Here is a 22,477-nt window from a genome sequence, read left to right as displayed (position 1 = left end):
TTTCCTCCCAAAACCAAGGAGTCTAGTAGCTTTCTTTTTGGTTGACACGCAGTACACTTCCTCTGCTTTGACAAGGCATTCATATTCTCTAAAGAGAAGGATGGCTTTTTCTTTTTTGGCTCTCGCTGTCGCCCGGTCATGCCTTAGGTCATTCTCAACTTGTGGCAACCGCTTTTGAACGTGCACGCAGAGGGTGGTCCTGTTCCGCAAGTATGTGACCAACGAGAAGGCGGTGTTGGGCCTCACCGAATCTGCCTGTGCGCTGTCGCAGTCCACGCTCATCACCGTGCACAGGACACGTATCGTTGAGGTCAGTATGCCACAATGGCGGTGCATGTTTTAGGCATGAAGACCTTGTTTACCTTTGTTCAGAGTTGTAATGTTTGCTCATGGGGGCCTAGGCCTCATACATGGTTACAAAACACATAGACCATTTACCCAATTTACCCATTTACCCAATTTTAATGAAACCCAGGTCTAATGCACAGCTTGAAAGTTAATTATAAAAAAAATTATGTGCAACCCGAGTCTAATGCATACTCAATTTTCATTACAAGAAAAAAACAATATTACCAGGTCCCCATAAAAAGGAAGAAAATGTAATGTGCAGAATTTATTTTCTTACCACAGAGATTTGTTTACAATTAATCAGGGTGTGTAACAGCTGTGTCTTACCAGTACTCACGTACAGGGCAGGAACCTGGAGGCTTACGAAAAGGATTCTACATAAATTGAGGACGGTCATGATCATGAGACGGAAATAATCAGAAGAATAAGAATGGGCTGGAGTGCGTTTGGCAGGCATTCTCAGATCATGAACAGCAGGGTGCCACTATCCCTCAAGAGAATACTGTATAACAGCTGTGTCTTACCAGTACTCACGTATGGGGTTGAAACTTGGAGGCTCAAGGAAAGGGTTCTGCTTAAATTGAGGACGACGCAACGAGCTATGGAAAGAAGAATGATGGGTGTAACGTTTAAGGAATAAGAAAAGAGCAGATTCGGTGAGGGAGAAAACGCGAGTTCATGACACCTTAGTTGAAATCAAGAAAAAGAAATGGGCATGGCCAGGACATGTAATGAGGAGGGAAGATAACTGATGGTCATTAAGGGTTACGGACTGGATTCCAAGGGAAGGGAAGCTTAGCAGGGGGCGGCAGAAAGTTAGGTGGGCGGATAAGATTAAGAAGTTTGCTGGGACAACATGGCCACAATTAGTACATGGCCGGGGTAGTTGAAGTATGGGAGAGGCCTTTGCCCTGCGGTGAGCGTAACCAGGATGATGATTATGATGATGATGATGATGGTGATGATGATGATGATGAATCGGGGTGTTGAGCAGAGAAAAATACTGGTTTGGTTCAGGTTCGGTATGCCCAGATTTTGTTCCGGTTCAGTTCCAGTTCAGATAAATAAAATTTTCCAAACCGAACCAATTTACAACACTGAACCGTTTCACAAGCCGGCTTAATGCAGTGAACATTATCCTGGCCTATGTGGAAATGCTGCAGAGTGCTGTTGACTGCGCATGGTGCATGTGGTGGCTCTGTCAGGAGAGGGAAGAAATGGGCTTTTCAGACCTAAAATTTTTCAGACCTGGAAATATGAGAACATCATACTTTCACTTATCACTAATGATCCTTGATGACTTGGCATTATCAGTTAGTGATGTCAAAATGAAAAAATGTACTCATAAGGGCAAAGCCTTTAGCTCAGTTCAAAAAGACAGGGACCTGACAGAGACGCAGGACAGCGCTGCCTTTCAACTGACATTTATTGAAACTCAGAGGCAGATATATAGCGAAGCAGGTATGAAAGATACAAAAGATAAATCGCACTCTACGCATGCACACACTATTACCGTCCAGGAACGCGATTTCCTTGTCAGAAAGATTACCTGGCGATGTACTAACACAGCCTGCTCCCTTTTATCGAATCAGCCTGGCTTCGATTATTTCACGCATGCAGTGGTCTTTGCTTCTGGTCTCCACTGTGCGTGCGTCGAGTCATTAGCTTGCATGTTTTGCTGTGGTTTTGCCACATTTTGCTTTTCTGCGAGCTTTTCATTGGTGGTTGTAGTAGTTTATCAAATGTGGTTTGATTGATGTCAACAATGGCATGTACAAATGATGGCTACCATTGTCATACTGAAGGTGATTCATGATAACTAGTGGCTCAGCCCTAGCATCTCCTAATTATTGTAATTGAATTGTTTAGGTTACGTTTCATTTGATATCCATGGCATTAGGCTGCATGAAAGTAGCAGAACATCTGAGCGCATCACTAGTGATTACTAATGACTCTGCATTACCATTTGACAATGATACTAAAAATTGTTCATATGACAGTTTTATTGACACCAGTGACAACATTCATGAATGAAAGCTACCACTCTTATATTAAAATAAATTATTCATAATCACTAGTGACTTAGACTTAAGCACACCATTTCCTAATATAGGTGTAGTTGAATGACTCATTTTGTGACAGTGCATTTGATATCCATGACTATATGGTATATAAAACAGTGAGAACACTAAACTGAGAATAGTAACTAACTTGTGATCACTAGCGACTAGGCCCTGTTAGCAAGGTGCATTATGCAGTTAATTGCTAATTTCATGAGAATTTGAATGGTATTAGTGATAGCATATGCAATCGAAGGATACCAATAGCAGCAGTAGAAAAAGTGATTAGTATTCGCTAGTACCAGTGCCTACCTGTGCCTAGTGATCACCATAGAGTTACTGTTTGGTGTTTCGCTTAAAACCCACGAAGACATTGTTGGTGCATTACAACTTGCTTGATGATCTAACGCTGACATTTCCTCACACTTTTCTGCTAGAATTTGTTTTCCGAGTGTCCTAAAAACTAAAAGAAAAAAGAAAAAAGCCTACAAAAGTTGTTATTTACCTGAGAGGATTGCTACTGTTTCCTCACCTTGCCTGTTTATTTTGAAGAAAAATATCAACCATTAATATTTTAGAAAATATTGGTTGCTGTGAATTTCGAAGGTACTTGAAGGACATTATGCTTGGATTAACTCACTGGCATTTCGATTAATTTGGCTGGCATTTTTGTTAAATGTAGTGGTGTTTGGAATAAAGTTGAGTGGTGCTTGGACTGAAATGACTGGCAGTTTGAATAATTTGAATGGTGCTTGGATTAAATTGGCATGTGCACAGATTAAATTGACTGGTGGTTGGAATAAACTGTGAGGAAACCTGTATTAAAGTCTGTTTTTAAACTTTATGTTTGTTATTTTATACTGTAAATGGTTCTTCACTGTGTGATGGCTTGATAGTGGTGTAATTCAACTGGTGTTTACTCCCCCTACCCCTATTTTTGTTGAACCTCTTGTTCCCCTTTTTGCTCCCAAAGTGGTAATTTCCACCAGAAGTGTTAACCGACGTGCTAATGTAGGCACTCTAATAGTGTTATATTCTTGTTTCAGTTTTGTCAATGGAGATAAAATCAGTAAGAGGGAATCGCAAGGAAATCTGGCACTTGGAAAAGACACTTAGATTCTTATCATACAGCGGGCAACTCAATTTCGTTTTTAGTTGGCTGCAAAGCTTTACCTGATTTCTCAATAACTGCTCTCTTTCTTGCCTCTTAGGATGGCTATCAACAGCTGGCTTTGCTGCCTCCACAAGGCCTCAAAGGTGTCATCAGGGTGCGCTTCATCAACGAACAGGTACATTGGTGGGCTAGCATGGTTTAGCATCAGCGCATATTAATAGCAGTTTTCAGAAACTGATATTGCCTTACGTCATGCACTAAAAATAATAAAACTCACGGAAGAAAGTGCGTATCAAAGTATGGATTCACTTGTAATTTTCATATACTTTTTGAATACTGTGGTGTGGAGACCTTCAGTGTTATGAGTGTGATCATGATATGTAAATTGCTTCAATGTGTGTTCTGCAACTTACTGTTTGCAGAAGTCTTGGAGGACTATTACCATTTACTACATGGGGCAGGTCTACAATTTACGGTCTACAGAAATCTCGGAGCACTGTCAATCCAATAAACCCTTATTAACACGAACTCTAATATCTCAAAATAATGGTTAAGTCAAGATCTTTTTTGCCGCAGTGTCCACTCCATGGGTTTTTTGCCCCTTATATCGAAAAGCTTTTGTGCCAGACTCCAGATGTCTTGAAACCTCGACCATGGAAATACGAGGCAGAAGTCGCTGCCTAAAGGTTTCTATACTTTGTGTGCATTGGCATTTTCACCAGGAACGGAAAACAGAATTCTTTGGCCTTGGCAGCTTCTAATTAACTTTGTCAACGAATAATGAAAACACATCGTGAAAAAAAAAAAAAACTTTTTGAGTACAGATGACATAAAAGTGAAGTCGGGTCACTACCATCTTCCTAGAAGAATTGAATAGCGTTAGCTTACAGCAGAGAACACGAAACACTCTGTTCTAATTTCTTGCGGCGTTTAAGACTGTGAATTTTGCCGTGTAGGTACTTCTGGATGTGTTTCACTTTGTAACTGGTTTTAGGATGAAACATGGACGTCTGGTCAAATTGTGTGAGACGTCATGATGTCACTTCTAAGCCAAAGACAATGCTTTAGCCCAAAGCAACAAGCTTTTGCAGTTAGCCCAGAATTTACATAAACAGAGCACAACCCATTGGACTGTGATTGAACTCCAGCTAGCACAGCATTCTCCTATTAAGAATCTGCGGGGGCTGGCCACTTTGGAACATTATTTTTCAAGCCTCCTTGGTTGGCACTGGGTTGTGCCATCTCTAACAAGAGAGTCAATGACATCATTCCTAGAGAAGCCTCTCTACCGACCGTTCTAAAAGAAATACCGTATAATCTGGAAGTTAGGTTGAGCGAACATATAGGTCGCCTCCTTATCTTGAAGTGAACAAAAAGAGGAAAAACAAAATCACTGAAACATATTACCGTAAAAACCTGCGTATAAAATGAACTCGCATATAATAGGTGAAAGTTCTGGAATGCGAACTGGGAAAAAAAAAATGTTTTATCGGCATATAATACGAGTGAAGAAAACTCAAGGAAAACATTTATTTAAATTGCACTCCGCACTTCAGTCGGTGTCTTGCTCAGCTGCACTCACTTCGGATAGTTCCTTGTCGGACATATCTTCCCAGAGGTACTCACCCTCTATGCCATCGAGCACGTTCGAGATGCCGCACTTTTTGAAAGCGCAATGCACAAGGTCCTCTGGTATGCTTGCCCAGGCATCCCTAATCCTCTTGCATAGTGATTCCCACTTCAGCTGCCCGGTCGGCTCACCTGAACGCATCCACTTTCCGTAGCATCGCTTGACTGCGTCCTTGAACGGCTTCTTCACGCAAACATCTAGAGGCTGCATCTGAGATGTCATCCCACCCGGGATAACGACGAGTTCAGTGCCAGATTCACGCAATAGCCTCTCCACTGAGTCGGCCAAATGGGAACGAAATGCGTCCACCACGAGGATGGGTGGGAACGACAACAGTGCGCTGCCTGCACCACACAGACTTCATCCAGTCGAGCCTTTGTTATGGCATCCCTGGATGACATTTTTTGGCAGCTCCTCACCTTTAGGCACTGTCTTGTGCTTGGAGACAACACAGGGCGGGAGCTTGCCACCATCTGCCGTGCAGGACAACATGACGACAACTTGCATCTTCTCGTTGCCAGTGGACCGGACATAAACTCATTTAGAGCTCTTTTCATGCACGGTGAGGGGTGACAGCCATGTCCAGATAAACTGGCGTTTAGTGAGCACTGCCGATTTGCCCCAGCTGGAAGTTCTTCGACTTGTGCGGCGAAATAATGTGGCACTGGAAAGCCACAAGCAGCTCTTCGAATGATTCTGGCAGCTTTTGCGAAATCGAAGTTCAGCGGCGAAAGGAGTAGCGATAAATTGACATGTAGCGATAAATGCAGTGCTTGCTCACTTTGAAGGTGGCGCTCGGTAGCCCTTTTTCTCTTGCAAGCTCCCTAGCTTTTGCCTGCATAAGCTCCACGCTCACAGCTAGATGCCTGGCTCGCTGTTGGCATACGAGCTCCATGAGGGCGAGTTCGATTTCTGGGAATGTCCCATTATTCTGGCTGTGAAAGCTTCTTGGCATTCTGCTGCATGCGAATAGCGCTTCGTCGATGCCACCCGCAAATGCTTCCCTCGTTGATGCCAAACTGCCTCCCGGCTGCACCGTTTGTTGCCAATGTCCTGTGCAGCTAAAATCACCTTTCTCTTGAAAGTAGCCGAGTACTGTTTTCATGGCCCTGATATCTTGCTCCTTCACTGTGGAATAAAAAAGAAGCACTTCGCGAAGCATGGTTTGCACGTGTGCTGCCAAGGTGCGCACTCAACAATAAACGATGCTGTAGCCACGCAGCAATAACGAAACCAAAACTTCAAGCGCAATTTGTGACTAAAATTTTTGTTCGAATTCTCGTATTATACACAAGTTCTTACGGTATTTTCACAACTGGCATTGCCACTGGTAGTGAGCACCCACAAAGCTCCTGCGCAAAGTCCTCAAGTCCTTCATCAAGCCATAGGTGCACTACACAACCCTCGCGAAATGACGTTTTACACGAGTTGCACAGCAGCAGTTCTGCTTATTGTGCTGATCAATATCCCATGCTTCTTTTTTTTTATGCGAAGCATATTACGAGGGCTCAACCCAGCTCCTCAGGCGCGGCGGTGACCATGAAATCACGTGACACCGTGACGTCACGACAGAGGAGAAGTGGCTTTGGCTCAACTCTTGCAAGACGGGCTGGGTGGGAATCGAACCAGGGTCTCCGGAGTGTGGGACGGAGACGCTACCACTGAGCCACGAGTACAACTCTTCAAAGCGGTACAAAAGCGCCTCTAGTGAATGCGGTGTTGCCTTAGAAACGCGCTGTTTCTAAGGCGTGCGTCTCTTGCTCAGGCGCACATTTCGTTGCCGCGCCGAACGCTGCGTTGCTCGACGCTCACCGCGTCCAATGCGGGGCGCGTAGTCGCTGCCCTGTAGCCCATTGTCTTACACCCCTTGGCGGGTCGACGGGAACGCTGTCGCGTTCCACTCTTGAAGGCGAAGAAGTAATGCATGAGTTGTTTCTTCGTCTAGCCGAACCAAATATAGCCAAGCAACAGCAGTTCACCAGGCTAAACAGTGGTTCAACAACTAAAATAAAGGCTAGTATGCTTCGCATCCTGGGCTTAACCTTACCTAAGCCACAGCCATTTTTTTTTTCAGAAATGTGAAACTGGCACTGAGCGGCCATGTTGCCATTCACTTTAGTGAATTATACAACTATTATCGTGAATGGTGCTGAAAACTGTCTCTACATGCAACTAATTGCTCACCAAAAAAAAAAAAAAAAACATCACACACGAGGTTGATTGAAAGAGCACACGCATTAAGACGCAGCGCCAAAAAAAAAAAAAAGGAAGTCCGCAATCACATTCGGACATATTTAGGATTGTTTAAGTCAACGCAGACTATGAGGACAAGCGAATGGACACCACCAAGGCTGTACATAAACACTTGTCAAGCGCATTTGGATGTGGATGCGGCTTTGACTATACATCTGCCAACATACATGCTATAGTTGCTAGACGACGGTTCCCATTCTGCTCAATACTGCATTATAGGACGAGAAGTGAATTTAGCCTGCTTTTTCAAGAAGATGTTTCGCTTTGTATTCCAGTTTATATGAGAACCTTCTCTGCCTCTTTTGCCTGTTTTCGTGGCCGGTGGTTGGCGGTCGAAGGTTGGAACAAGGTGCTAGTGCAGAGGACTCGTGCACTCACCTTTTGGGATACCATGCTCGATATCCGAGCCACACCCCGATATGCCGTACCCCCACTTATTCTTTCCCTGTTCGTTCTATCTATCATCGCTCATGCGCGCTAGCTCGGTTGCTGTCTTCCACTTCCTTGTAGCCTCAGGCAAAAGTGGTGAACTGAGAGCTGGGTCTTTCTTTTACAGCAATGTTGTTGAGCTGTTCTTCAGAACACCTGTTTCTTTTTGTTAATTTAAGTGCAATAACAAGTTTGGCAGAGTCAGAAAGTGTTAAGCATCATGTTCTGTGCATTTAGGAGATTCAACATAAAAGTCCTGTGGTGCTTGTTTTTTTTCTGCACTGCAGTGTGGTAGTAAGTATATTTAGGAGAGGACGCTTCTGTCCTGATGTGTTGAATTTTTAGACACAATTTTGTTTGTTTCTCTGCAGTTGCATCCATTGTTCCACCAGCATAATTTGAAAACTGAACCGGAAAACTGATCGGAACGCATTGTTATGTATAATTACATGGCATTGCGACATACAAGCACTCTCTAGCCAGTTTCTAAGCATAGTGTAATCCTTGATGTATATTTTAGAGCCTGAATTATTGAACTGTTACAAATGCAAGCAAACTCGTGAATGCAAGAGTGCATTGCATTCATTCCTTTACTAGTTTTCATTTGTATTTTATGCTGATAGTAGTAAATACACTTGCCTGAAGCTGTCACAATGCGATATTACTTGGTGCGTTGTCTTCACTTATTATTTTTATTTCTTTCAACAATACGCTGTTATGTGCATTGCACCGCAGGGGCTAGATGAAGCAGGCATTGATCAGGACGGTGTGTTCAAGGAGTTTCTGGAGGAGACTATCAAGAGGGTCTTCGACCCTTCCCTCAATCTATTCAGGGTGAGTGCAGCATTGTCTCTCTTCAATTCTCTGTGGAATTCCAATGGGAGCGTGATGCAACAATGCCTTTGAACTACACTGCGGGCTCATGTTGAAGAATTGCAGGTGGTGGAAACGAAGCCAGAGCCATTACACCCCATATCCCATGCACCACTCTGGGATGTTAATGGGACACAAAAGGACAACCAGTTTAGGCTGATCAATTCTTTCAATCTTTTTTAATTCATTTGGCAGGAAAAGGTCTATTATTACTGAAGCAAATACAGGCTGAACTTGCGCCTTTTTACAGTATTTTGCAGCCCCTGTGACATTTAAAGTGTGCAATGCTGTAGTTAGGGCTGTGTGCATTTTTTCTTTTTTCCATGCTTGCACACCCCCACCTCCCATGCACAACCCCTCAGTTGTAACAGTCTGTCTGTGGCTTTGACATGCAGGCCACCTCTGAGCAGCGGCTATACCCATCGCCCACGTCATACATCCACGAGAACCACTTGTCTCTATTTGAATTTGTGGGCAAGATGCTCGGAAAAGCTGTCTATGAGGTGAGTCGATACAACCAGCCTTTTTCATAAGAGTTTATGCACCCGCCATCATTTGTGAAAATAATGCCACACAAATCAATCACAGCAATACTGTCCAGACAGGCATCTTTTTTTTTTGTGCTAGGTGCATCCGACAATGTCTCGGGTGTCATCATATCTGCCAGGTGAGGTAAGAAAGGATTGTGCAGGACAATACCACAAGACAAGGGGATGGTGTGCCAAATTATCTGTGTTGTTTTTCATTCGTTCAAGAGTGAATGCTGCATTTCTTTGGGTTGGTTCTCCATATTAGTCCAGCACGCGCTTCTTGCAAAGGTCTCTTCTCTTTAGCTCTCTGGATTTGTGCAAGTGCACTTTGTGTTGCGGGAGAAGGTTGACTACTGCTGTCACAAGCTCACTACAGTACAGTAGACTTCTGTTAATTTGGCTCTGTTTATGTATTTATTTATTTCAAAATACTGCAGGCCAATGTGGTGGCCCAAGCAGGTGTGGGTTACATCCAACATGAATGTACAAAACAGACAGCAAAAAGCAAGAAAGAAAAAAAAAGGAAAAAGAAAGCGTAAGGTAGAAGGTGACACTCCAATTCAGCGAGAAAACTATTGGAACCAAAAATATCAGACGGCAATGAATTCTAATCTTCCACAGTTCTAGGAAAATAACTGAATTTGAAAGATTTTGATCGGGCAAAGACTGGGGTTAGTGCAAATTCATGGCCATGGCGTGTGCGTCGAGTTGTTACGGTTTTTATATTGACAGTTTAATTGATTTTTTGATTTGAATTGATTTACTGACAGTTTAATTGTTTAATTAGATTTTTTGGTTAATTCAATCCTGACCGAGGGTCCCGGCCAGCACCCATGCATTTTCGTAGGTAAATTTGCCCTTTGCTGGATGATTTGAACTTGGAACAGTCAGCATACAGGTGCCTGACCCCTATAGGGACCCTGATGGCAATCCCTTTAGTGGCCGCGCCCGTCTTGGCGGAGCTAAGGAGACAGTGAATGTGTTGAACACGCATCTCTCGTCAAAAATGCCTATTTTCAGCCCGCCATAGGAAAATTTTCAAGCAATAACCATAGCTCACAGTGCTGTACTGCGGTATTTACCTTGTTCTAACGCACGCATTTCTCTTTTTAAATAGGAATTAGGCCGGAAATTTCCTGCACGGTGCAGTCGAACTGGAAACTAAAACTGCCTTCGCAATTGTCGTATGCTTTACTGTATAACACAGCTGTATCACGGCGGAGCTGACTTTAAAAAATAAAAGAAATTGTGTGGGGAGGCTGGCTTTATGAAACCAACCGCCATTGTGCAGCAGTTTTTCTAGCCAAAATCTCGGGTGGGCGTTTGATTTTTATGTCGTTTAGGAGCGTTAATGTCCCTTCTACGTTCGTTTTCTACTTCGTGCACATAAAAAGTGGGCGCGTGTTTCATTCGGGCGCATGTTAGAACAGGGCAAATGCTGCCGAATGAATCAGCAGTGTGGTTCTGGCATTTTATTTTTCTGCATCTTGTTTAATTTGACTCACCAGATAATTCGATTAATTTCGTCATTCCCGTCAAAGTCGAATTAACTGAAGTCAACTGTATCGTGTAACCGCGTTTTTATGCTGTCCTTTGTAAAAAATGACAAATGATGTAGTGGAAGCAACCCATTGTGTACACATAGGCTGGATGCTGTATAGGAAGCGTGGCAATTTTATTCTTGGCATGTAAACAGCATGTTACTCGAAAACGAAGACGCCTGCAGCTGCTTTGTCTCAGTGGCTCTGACGTTGTGCCTTTGAGCCCAGTGTCACAGGTTTGATGTTTACGCACCAGTTATTGGGCACACATGAAAGCATGTCAGGTGGTCAGAGTAAATCTGGCACTCTCCACTGCAGGGTCTTCCATAACCCGTGTCACTTTGAGAGGCTGAAATCAATCAATCGATCGATCGATCAATCGATCAATCAATCGATCGATCAATCAATCAGTCAATCAATCAGTTGATCAACCAATCAGTCAACTGATCAGTCGATCAATCAGTCAGTCAATCATGTTCCTTTCTTTTGCCCAGGGCATAGTGGTGGACGTGCCATTTGCTTCCTTCTTCCTGAGTCAACTGCTTGGCCACCAGCACAGTGCCCTGTACAGCTCCATTGACGAGTTGCCCTCACTCGATGCAGACCTCTACCGGAGCCTCACTTGCGTCAAGGTACCAAATGCATTCCGCATGCACAATATGCCTCCAGAGAGATCCAGGCAAGAGTCAACAGCAGCTGCTCGTTCAGCCGTGTTTGCCTCTATGTTTCTCTCTCATCCGTGTGTGCACTGAAAACATTTTATTGGGGTCAGATTTTCACCCAAGCCATTCAGCTAGGGCTGTGTGATTAGTATTCAAAACTTTTAGATAACGAACTGAATAGTCAGTATTCCTAGGTATGAATATTTTTTAAATGGTTTTAGAATATTTTAAAATGTGAATCGTATGCTTTATTAAACATAAAAGTGGAGCTAAAGTGGGATCAATTTTATCCCTGCCGGCGTAATAACAGCTATTTCAGTGAACACTCAAAAATTTTTCAAGAATTGCCTGTGGCAGATAGCACAATTCTAGTCCATAAGCTGGTCTACTCGAAGAAGCAGACATTACTTGGTCAAAAAATCTAATGCATAATCGAATAATTAACACAAATTTACTAATTAGGTTTTTAACTAATTCCTTTATGGCACTTATTGCAGTTTACAAATTCCAGCTAGGGAGTTTGCAAGGTGGATCCACTTGAAATGAATTCTCTGGATTAAACCAGTTTCGAGATATTCATTCCCGACCTTCGCAGAGAAATGCATTGGCGTTCCAGTTACTTTTGTGCTTCAATGCATGAAACGACGTTTTGTTAAGAAATGAAGTGGAACGACAATGCATTTTTACTGCAAGTTTGGGGGCGCATATCTTGTAAATGGTGTCATCCTTTCTTTTCAGGTCGATATACCTTGCAGTCTCACCGGCTACAATTTATAAAGTGCAATATTTACCATATAGTAATCAGATAAAAAACAAATTAATGGATTTCTGTGAATTATATTATGTACTTTTGTAATTATGTAATCACAAATGTAATTACACAATTATGTAATCATGTAATTATTGTAATTTATGTAATTACTTCTGTAATCTTTTTGTAATATCTGCCTCTTCGAGTAGACCAGCTCATCGACCAGAATTATGCCACCTGCCAAAGGAAACTTAAAAATTTTGAAAGTGTTCCCTGAAACACCCTGTATAGGCATGACACATGAGACCTTATGTGGTACAGCAGGCTACGTCGCTCAGGGAGCCAGACTTTACTGGCTATACAGCCACCCTTCAAGAAGTCCTTGCACCCTTCGAAGAGTCCTTCATATGCGAACAGGCTGCTTATCATTCTGATAGTTATTACATGGACACTCCAGATGAATTTTCGCTGTCGGCGTCAACATTGCCACGATGCTCCGTATATATTTAGGTACCGTATTTATCAAATCTAACACGCCCTTTCTTTTTGATAAAACGGGTCAAAAAATTTCGTGCACATTAGAATCTAGTATAACCCTAAATGTGCGTTATCATATCACTATGGGCATTTCAAAATGGCCACCTTGAACGCGCTTCAAGCCTAGCTGCTGTAGCTTTCTCCATGTGCTGTAGTACGTGTGCTTAGGCAGTGCCAGGGAAGTGCTGGCTTATGTTAGACCACCGTCCGTCATCCCATTTTCTGCATTTGCTCTACTAGTGTGGAAGTGGTGACTGCGAAGACATGCTGGGTTCATCACAATGCCTCAATTAAAGTGAAAGTGATCACGTGTGCAGAAACGGACAGAAATCGGGCCGCATCACGGCCTTTGGAGTTCCCGAAACTTGCATGCGAGACTGATGCAAACAGGAGAGGCATTCTACTCTGGCGGATGCTACATATTGCGCAGTCGTGTGGCCCCTATCTTGAAAGCGATCTGCAATGGAGACAGTCTATGCATCTAGGCGTACCATGCCGTGTTCTCGTCGTTTAGTTCGCGTTGAAGCAAGAGGCTGCACAAAGGTCAATTTGCTCACTACCGCTCTTGCTACCGCACTTCCTGTCTCCAACGTTTTGATAATGAGTTTCCGCAGTCATTAAGGAGTTTTAGATTAGGGGGATGCAAGCATCAGGGCCCATTAGGGCTTGGGGCCCCTATGCTTGTGCCCCCCTAATCTGAAACTCTCTATTGAGTGAGTTGTGTTCATGTTTGCTTGTGTGCGTGTGACACCATGCTTGTTAATTTAGTTTGTAAGCGAATGTACAGCCGAGAAAACTACCATTCTTACTTTTCTTATTGATGGTTCCTAATTTGCTTTTGCAATCGATGCTTCGCCTTTCTGGCGAAACTGCGACATTCTTTTTATTGATCGCAACTTTAGTGCATTGGGAACAAATGTTTGTTTTTCCAAATGAGAGGAAGTTGTATTGCTGTATGAAAGAATGAGTTACGCAGTACTATAAAGGATACTTTCTTTTTTCAGGTCATGGCAAACGGGTGCGCGTTACAATCGAGGACATTTTTTTTCCTTGCCTTTTTTTTTAGTCATGGGAAACAGATGCACATTACATTCGAGGGCGCGTTAGAATACAGTAAATACGGTATATGTATGCTATATGCTTATCCATGACATACAGTCGCCGACTGATTTTTCGGACTCCAAAAATTCGGACATGCTCTATTATTCGGTCTGCTTTGCGGCACCGCCATTCTCCCCATAGACCATAATGTATAACAACTGCCGAAAGTTCGAACACCTTGCAACCTCTCGTCGGATTTTTTGGACACTCCTTGAGCCAACTTGATCGAGAGCATCATGCACCGACTTTGACCGGTGCATGGTTCGACTTGCTGAACGCTATTTTTGTTTTGAACAGAGCCTCCTTGCTGCCCCATGAAGTGGTGCTACTGCACTTCCCCGCTCATCATCATCGTTTCTACCTGGTTTGTGCTACAGCAGTTCCAGTCTTGGCTTAGTAAGCCATGTCAAGACAATCCAGCAGCCGATTTGTTTCGTTCTTCGTGCACGATGCTGCGAGTGGGCCACATTTTTCGTTTGTGAGACTGGTGTCGGCGTGATGGCATGGTGATGTTTGCTTTGTGTGCTGTGTCAAGATTGCGGTGATCCAACGCGGCATACGGATACATCGCGTCGAGTATCTAATGGCGCCAACAGTGCCCATGCAGACTGCACTGGGGAATGCCGGCAAGTGGCTGTCGGGAGGCCTAGGATTTGTCGCCTTCTGATGTGCTCCCTACTGACGACGAAAATTGTTCTGCCGAGACCTGCGCAGCAGTTGCATTGCGATTCCGGACACCGCCTCATTTGACAGTTTCACAGATGCTGACACTTCTGTACTGACATGTGCAGAACTCGACGATGGCGAGATGATTCATCAGGTCTCTGCTGCACCGCCGCACGATGACTCAGAGTTGGAAGATGACGCACCATGTACTACGTTGCCGTCACATGCGGATTGACTTATCTGATTGCGCGTAAACGGAACAGCGTGCAACGGCGCATTCACGATTTCTTCAAGCCTACTACTGAACCCAAATAAGTGCGTGGAAATTAAGGATTTTTTTTTTCTCAATCTGCTTTTTCGGACATCTGTTTACTCGGACATTTCGGCAGTCCCTGTGAGGTCCGAATAAACGGTTGGCAACTGTTTATGCAACTGTCTGTTACTGGTGGGGCTCTTTACAAGAAGCGTTGTGGCACCTGTGCGATGTCATTACAGGCTCTGCATGGGGCATTAAAGCCTTTAAGAAAGCGAAAAATTTTGCCGCACCCGCATATTTAAATATGTCCATTAGTCATACCTGCATGCAGTTATAGCTACCACCATCTGAGAAGTTCAAGCACAACACTAAACCTAGATATTGCAGGTAATGCTTCGCCCTTTAGGTGAAAGTGCCAAATTTTTGGTCTTATTGCTCCATTAGTGCTTTTATTAAACAATGATTCATGATGTGACAGAAATCTGACATAAATAATGAGAGAAATTTCCTAAGAATTTAAATACTAGAAGGTGAACACATTTTTGTATTCATTGTGAAAGCGGCTGTTCATTGATAAAAAAAAGTATTTACTATTCAATTCAATGCTAGCACTATTTTTTATTTATACATTCGAAGCTTGTTTTAACGAATTCGAAGGGGGAGCCGAAATTACTTCGTTATATCCATTATTGCCATTTACTGCAATATATGGCCAATTGGGGTGCGCAATCATAAACGTGGAAATTGCAGAACGGCTTTGCAGCCTGCGGAACTGCTGTACGGCCATGCATGCGATGAAATTTGAATAAAACAAGAAAAGAATCTTGGGTATGTGTGCGTGACAGCACCTGACGCGACAACCTTTAGAGAGCTGCCTTCTGTTCCCTTGTGATGGCTCGTCGTGGTCGAGCAGCATGTGGCACGCAACACAGCGCTCCGCTGCGCGATCGAGGAGGCAAGCAAACTTTGCCGTGCCAGCTTGGCTCGGCCAGCTCGTGGCCTCTGAGATCGCACCGATAGTAAGGCGATCTCGGAGGCCACGCCCAACTGCCAGTTCGCGCGGCGCACCGCAGGGAGAGGGAGAAGCGTATGCACGGCCTGGGCAGGACCCACGAGATTGCGGGGCGAGGTCTCCGAGGCTAGGCCCAGCTGTGGCTGTTTACACACAGTGCCATAGAGAAAGAAGTTAATGCACTCATCTTTTGCACATCCGCACATAGCCGTGCAGCATAGTGCAACTTGCGCAAGCTCTCGGAGACCATGCCCAGCTCGCCACACAGGATGAAATGCACTAACCTTTTGCATCGCCGTGCAGCGTGGCGCGACATGTGCAGCCAGACATTTGCAAGAGAGAGAGAGAGGCCAGTGGAGAAGTGCGATAATTATCTGCAGCTTGCGCACAGGTGCGCAGCTACACACGGCAGTGAGAAAGAGCAGCGTTGCTCGACGATGTACTCAATGTGGGTATGCGGAAGTTTTGAAATGCCGCGACATACGAGTGCTGAACTCCACAGGAAGCGATGTACTCGGTGCACAACGGTTGGGTATTTTTTCGTTTCGGAGGTGAATTTAGTTTGTTATATCCATTGGCAAAACAACTTCAGTTCGTTAAAACGAGGTTTCAAATTCATGGATCTCTATGGGGATTTAAAGGAGAATGTAGTTTACCTTGTCATATCCACTGTTTCGTTATGTCCTGTTTTGTTATAACGAGGTTCGGGTGTATTTGATTCGATTAGCTCAAGAACGGTAAGTGTGCACGTATCTGGCTCCAATGGTTACCCCGACAGTGATCCCTTTAATGGCAGCATCCGTTTGGCTGAGCTTAGGGGACAGTCAGTATGTCACACACATTAACCGCTGCTGAAAACACCTATTTTTGACTGGCCCCGGGAAGGTGTTTAAGTGAAAATGGTAGCTCACAATAAGTGATTATAGTCGTCTTGATTCCAATGCGCATCTATTTTCTTACAAGAAAAAAAGGTTCGAAAGTTCCCTGCGCAGTGCAGTCAGATATGAAACCGAAACCATGCTTGTGACACTCAAAACAGCCTACTAGCAGAGCTAGCATAACCAGCACCATTGCCATTGTCCTCACAAGATGGCGCCAGTAGTAGTCCTACATGTAGTGTGACTAGAGTGGCTTAGAATGCTTGACGATGGCGTCGCACTGCTTCCAGTCTTCAATTATGAAAGCACATTCAAAAGATAAGGTGTTTTGCATACTAAGCTAGCGACAACAAATAGCGTCACTGTGTTCTTGGCAGTCAGGAGAATTGCATGCACCGCAGGATGGACTAGCAAAATATCCAGTGCACACTGCATAAGGGACCGTATGGAAAACATGTTGTGGTTCGTAGACAACAATAACGTGTTGCCCAAGAGTGATTACAAGAGACATTGAGTGTAAATAAACTTCAATTCTGTGAAAATAAATTTCGCTGGTTGCTTCTTTTTTTCCTATTGCCACAATCGGAGGCATGCTCATTTTTTTTTGCTAAAGAAGGATGCGTACATTATCTTTTTTACTTTGTTTAGGAGCTCTGATGCCATGTTTACATTGTATTTTTTTTTTACTTTGAATACTTAGAAAGTGGTTTCGTGTTCGATTTGTGGCATGTTAGAATTGGGCAAATGCCTCCAAATGAATGAGTGGTGTTTCCACTTTTCTTGTTCCTCTTGTTTAGTTCAAGCTGCCTGACAATTTGATCAATTTAGTTTTACCTGTCAAGGCCGAAATAATCAGTGAACTGTACTAACAAGGCACACTTTATTCCCCTCTGAACTATAGTAATGGCTGTAGTGTCTCTATTGCTATATACAGCAGAACCTCTTTCCTATGTTTTCTTGGGGGAGAAATGCAAGGAGAAACATGCTAGCTGAGAAAACTTACGATCAGAAGTCAATAAAAAAAATTGACAGACTCGACAGTTGACATCTGCATAAAGCGAAGTGTTTGAATTGTTCATGAGACGCTGGTGGGTCTCGAGCAGCTCGAGACGCATGTTGTCATTCTTATACGACTTCAGCAAGCTTAATGTTTGCACTCCTTGAATTCGGCCTCAATCAGCAGCTTCTTCAAATGGAGAAGTTTGATGGGAAGTTTTGATCTGCCTACTCGGTGTGAATTGATGCTGACGCGCGTCATGCTGGTAGGGCCCAAGCAACCCAAGGCGCACGTTGTTGTTTTCCTATTTCGTAGTGTTTTAGACTGCGGCAGAAAACCCAAACGAAATCAAACTGGTGCCAACACCAGAGTACGATGCCTGCGATGCCACCAGAGTGATACATGACGCTCACTTCGTGGCTCCTGCAGTAGGGAACGGAGGCATCTTTGAGTTATCGTTTATTAAAAGCATGCAGTATGCTTCCAACGGCCCAGGCACTGTGAAACAGATAAGATGCTTATCGTAATAGTGTTGGCATCACTAGCTGTGAATGCAGTGTGCAATGAGCCAGGGGGAGATTCGCTAGTGCCAGAATAAGAAACTTAGTGCGCACCTTAGTTTTCACATGAGGCAGGCAGGCGAGTATTGCGGGGAAGTTGCCATGGAAGGTGGTTGATGTTCTCGATTGCACAAGCCTCGTACCTTTTCTTGTTTACATGGGCTATAGCGGCTGGGAAACATATCATACGATCACAGTTTGGGTCATTTGGGTTGGGTATTAGGTCATTTTCTTTGTTCTCGATCACGAATGTTGGTGCCGGGAAATCCAACCTAACAGGATTGTATCATCGAGGTTCTACTGTGTAGCCAAGTATGCAAAGCCAGTTGGCAACTGTGTAATGTGAATGCTGTTGTACCCACTTTATCAAACTGAATTTATACACACAGTTGGCAGCCTTGCAAGTGCAGCAATGTCGGATAAAAGCAATGTCTGTTCCAATCCTGTCCATCACTATTTAGTTGAATCATTACATTTCAAGAGACAACAATGGCTTTTGACAGGGAAAGCTGGTCTGATCACTTCTTCTAGGCTTTGTTTTTTAGCTGCACCAAATAAAAAAAATTAAAATTGCCTGCGGCAGATTGCACAATTCTAACTCTTGAGCTCAGTTACCTGATGAGGCGGCTATTACTGCTGGGAGGAATAAAAATGGCTATTTGAATAATTCTCATAATTACACTAATTCGCTTTTTAATTAATTACTTTATGGCACATCTTTCAATCTACGAAGTGTAGCTAGTGAGTTTACAAGGCATGTTGACTTGGAACGAATTATGAAGATGGCACCGGTTTTGAGATATGTGCTGTCGAACTTCCGGTAAAAATGTACTGTTGTTCGACTCACTCTTTAAAATAAATGCTGTTTTAAGCATCGAAAAACAAAAGTGGCCAGCGTGTTTCGTCGGAGAAATTGAAAATTAATATCTTGAAACTGGTGCCATCCTGGGAATTGAGTGGATAGGACTTGAGAATTCACCTGCTACAATGCGTAAATAGAAATATGTGCCATAAGGTAACTAATTAAATTGTGTAATTATGTTAATTAATAAATTTCTCACATTGATTACTGATAGAAGTAATGGCCTCCTCAACGAGTAATTTAGATCAGGGGTTGGAATTGTGCTATCTGGTGCAGGCACTTTTTAAAAACTTGGTGCAGCAAAAAAAAAAGCAAGCAAGCATCTCGTATGGTACTGATAACACTGCTCTTTTTGATACCCTCGCCTGTATGCAGCACTACGAAGGGGACGTGCAGGACCTGGACCTGACCTTCTCTCTCAACGAGGACTGCATGGGCAAGCTGGTCACCCACGAGCTGGTACCAGGCGGCAAGGCCATACCAGTCACAAACGAGAACAAGCAAGTGCCCGTTGCCCTTCATCTATTATTGGGATGGCAGGAATAGGGACACTCGAGGCACGACAGTGGAAGAGATGCTGCGGCCACCATCGCACTCTCTTGGTACCAACAGCGCATGCAGAACCTGTGCCAGGAGGGTTTGATGGTGTTACATCTCAACACGGTAGAGGGAATTGCTTAGCTGTTCCCATTATTGTTCTTTTTCAGTTCAGAATAAGTTGTGCTGCATAACCTGTGGCTAAGAATGAGAGCACACAGGCAAAGACCTTTAAGTGGCAACTTGTGACTAATTTTTTTTCTTGTCCTCGGCATGAGCGAAAGAGATTGGTACCACCAGTGTTGCACTGTATGTCTTGCGCATTGTCATGTTGCTGTGACAGTGAAAAAGCAAAATCACTAGCAAGAAGGTGAATAAAGAATTTGGTTCTTTATTGAGCGAGCTTATGCACAGAAAACAGTTGGTCACAATGGCAGAGGTTGAACACCCGACATACATTGAATCTACTCTCGTGACTTAAGTTGGTGCAGTACACGAATCACCATACATTCGAGAGAAATCGCTAGTGCTCGTGCGGATTTGAAGATGTACAACATTGTTCACATCATTCGTGCAGACTGATTAAACACCTTTTCATCATCGATTCCACAGACACGTTCATGCAGTTCTAGCTGCAGAAATCATGTCATGTATGAGAGAGATAACCTGCAAACAGCAACAGGTAAAATAGTCATTAGCAATGAGTGAAACAATGCATTGCACTATTGGAGGGGCTCCCAATGCAGCTCTTCAGGTTGTCGTGTCTAACTGCGCAGACAGGGCCATGGGTAGAAGCTTCTTTTACACTTGCCTATGCTGCTGAGATGTGGTTACTGCCAGCCTTGGAACAACGTGTGGCCTCTGCTGTCGTCACACAGGATCAGCTACATGCACCTGATGGCCCACTTCCGGATGCACTCCCAGATCCAGGAGCAGACAGCAGCCTTCCTGCGGGGTTTCAGGGCCCTCGTGAATCCAGAGTGGCTGACGATGTTCTCAACGCCCGAGCTGCAGCGACTCATAGCGGGTGACAACACCCCTGTCGACCTGCAGGATCTCAGGTAGCAAGATTAGCCTGCCCCCACAGAGTTGTAGTTAGGTCAATCGCTAAGGCAGTGGTTTTCCTCCATGGATGCATCACAGACTCCCTTGTGCAGCGCTATGGGTGGGTTTCAGGGCATCGGCAGAGTCAAAGGAGCCTTGCGATGCTTTTTAATATGCCATAAACCCTTTTATTTCATGCTGTAGCAGCAGTGTCTATGTGACCCCGGAAAACTTTCACCAGAGTTATTTGGGCACTCAAGTGTGCCAAGAAAAAGGAATGTATTTTGTCCCGCAGTCAACTACAGGTACATTCAACCACATAACTTACGCATCCTGAGATCTCTGAAAACATGTATTTCCAAGCAGCCTGTAACAACAGCCATTAACACTGTACGTCACAGTGTTGTTTGCATATATATTAGTAGAAGCTGGAAATGCAAATACGAGGTTGCAGAGATATTCAGTTTTCTCTCAGATCTGTGGTCCATGAACTTTTGTGGTCAGCTGTACATGTCCTTATTACTATGCTCAATTATGAGAAACCAGACTCTTGCCTTTCTTGCCTTTCTGAGTAAAATTTATTTATCAAAAATGTTTAACTGCATAGCAAAAGTGGTGCCAGCTTGAGGGTCACAAATGTTTGCAGGGTAATTGCTTGTACACTCTTTGTTACACACTAAATTTGGCAGGCTGTTCCAGAGGGCAAAACTGGGAAGCCTTTGGCACCTGTATGTGTAAGCATTAAAAGGGCCCATATGATCTGCCTAAATCGCTAGGCAATATTGTCATGAACATTTCAGTCGGACATTATTCTTGTGAGCAGCTGGATGCGGGCAATATCTCTCAAAAGGTGCTTGCACTTTCCTTCAAACTTTTGAAACCTCCTTCGTTTTTTCTTCCCCCTTGTTCTTAACGGAGTGGCTATTGAGCAGATTCTTTTGTATGTCATAGCTGAGCAGTGCCTATGGCAAAAGCAGAGAAATGTAGCACAGCACCATCTGATGCTGCGTAGAGAACAAAACCACCATGCTGATGATGTGACCTCAGAGATGAGGGGTCGCACTGCATCAATGTGGAGTGAGGCTGATAAAAAGCATAAGCAATGATCGTGGGCGAATTGGTTATCGTGCATGCCTACTACTTGTACTAAATGTGTAACACATGCAAGAGACAGACCGACACAGGACTATAGTGCAATGTTGTGAGCTCCAGCCATTGTGTCCATTGTTTCTTGTGTCTGTGAAGTACTTAGTGTAGATTGATTGATCTAACTTATCAAAGAAGATGGCTGAAGGTGTACTGGGAGTAAGGGGATATTCGGGATGGGCTGTAGCTGGCTTAACAAGCTTGTATCATTAGCATATGCGAGAAGTAATAATAACGCTCATCATAATGATGGGCAGCGCTTGGTGGGCATTACTCCACATTTTCGCGGTGGCACGCCTTTAAGTACAGTTTTTTGCACTATGAAAAAAGAGAGAATTGCCTGGAAAATGTGGTAGCGACAGCATTTTATTACTAACTACTTCATAAAAAGCACATCTGAAAACATCTTGTTGGAAAAAAAATTGATTTGTAAAGAGGTAACCACTAATATGCCAGACACATTTGTCATGTTTTACAGAACGTTAAAGTGTCCTTGAACCAATTTTATTGAAGTTGAGAAATACATTTGAAGTTGAATTAGACTATTTCAGAAGCACTTTGCCCTCAAAAGGTCTTTCAGTGCGTTCAGCAGAAGCATAGTTATTGGCATTCAAACAAAGCGTTCATGGTGCTTCCCCTTCACTGATTTGCGCTGCGAAGGCTATGACAGAGCGGGGTGTGGCCACAACG

General features: G+C 43.8%; 1 protein-coding gene across 1 annotated transcript in view; it reads left to right on the top strand.

Moving 5' to 3' along the window:
• Positions 1-22,477, top strand: part of LOC139055948 (ubiquitin-protein ligase E3B) — a 90,949-nt gene that overhangs the window by 56,552 nt on the left and 11,920 nt on the right. Inside the window, exons 19-25 of the mRNA XM_070533628.1 lie at positions 191-310; positions 3,620-3,697; positions 8,570-8,668; positions 9,103-9,210; positions 11,273-11,410; positions 19,436-19,560; positions 20,476-20,658. Of these exons, the coding sequence (XP_070389729.1) occupies positions 191-310; positions 3,620-3,697; positions 8,570-8,668; positions 9,103-9,210; positions 11,273-11,410; positions 19,436-19,560; positions 20,476-20,658 (851 nt within the window). The remainder of the gene's footprint in view (positions 1-190; positions 311-3,619; positions 3,698-8,569; positions 8,669-9,102; positions 9,211-11,272; positions 11,411-19,435; positions 19,561-20,475; positions 20,659-22,477) is intronic.

The sequence above is a fragment of the Dermacentor albipictus genome, chromosome 2, assembly GCF_038994185.2.
Source record: "Dermacentor albipictus isolate Rhodes 1998 colony chromosome 2, USDA_Dalb.pri_finalv2, whole genome shotgun sequence".
Classification (NCBI taxonomy): domain Eukaryota; kingdom Metazoa; phylum Arthropoda; class Arachnida; order Ixodida; family Ixodidae; genus Dermacentor; species Dermacentor albipictus.
Note: the sequence above shows the minus strand (reverse complement) of the source record. Positions and strands in the feature narration are given on the sequence as shown.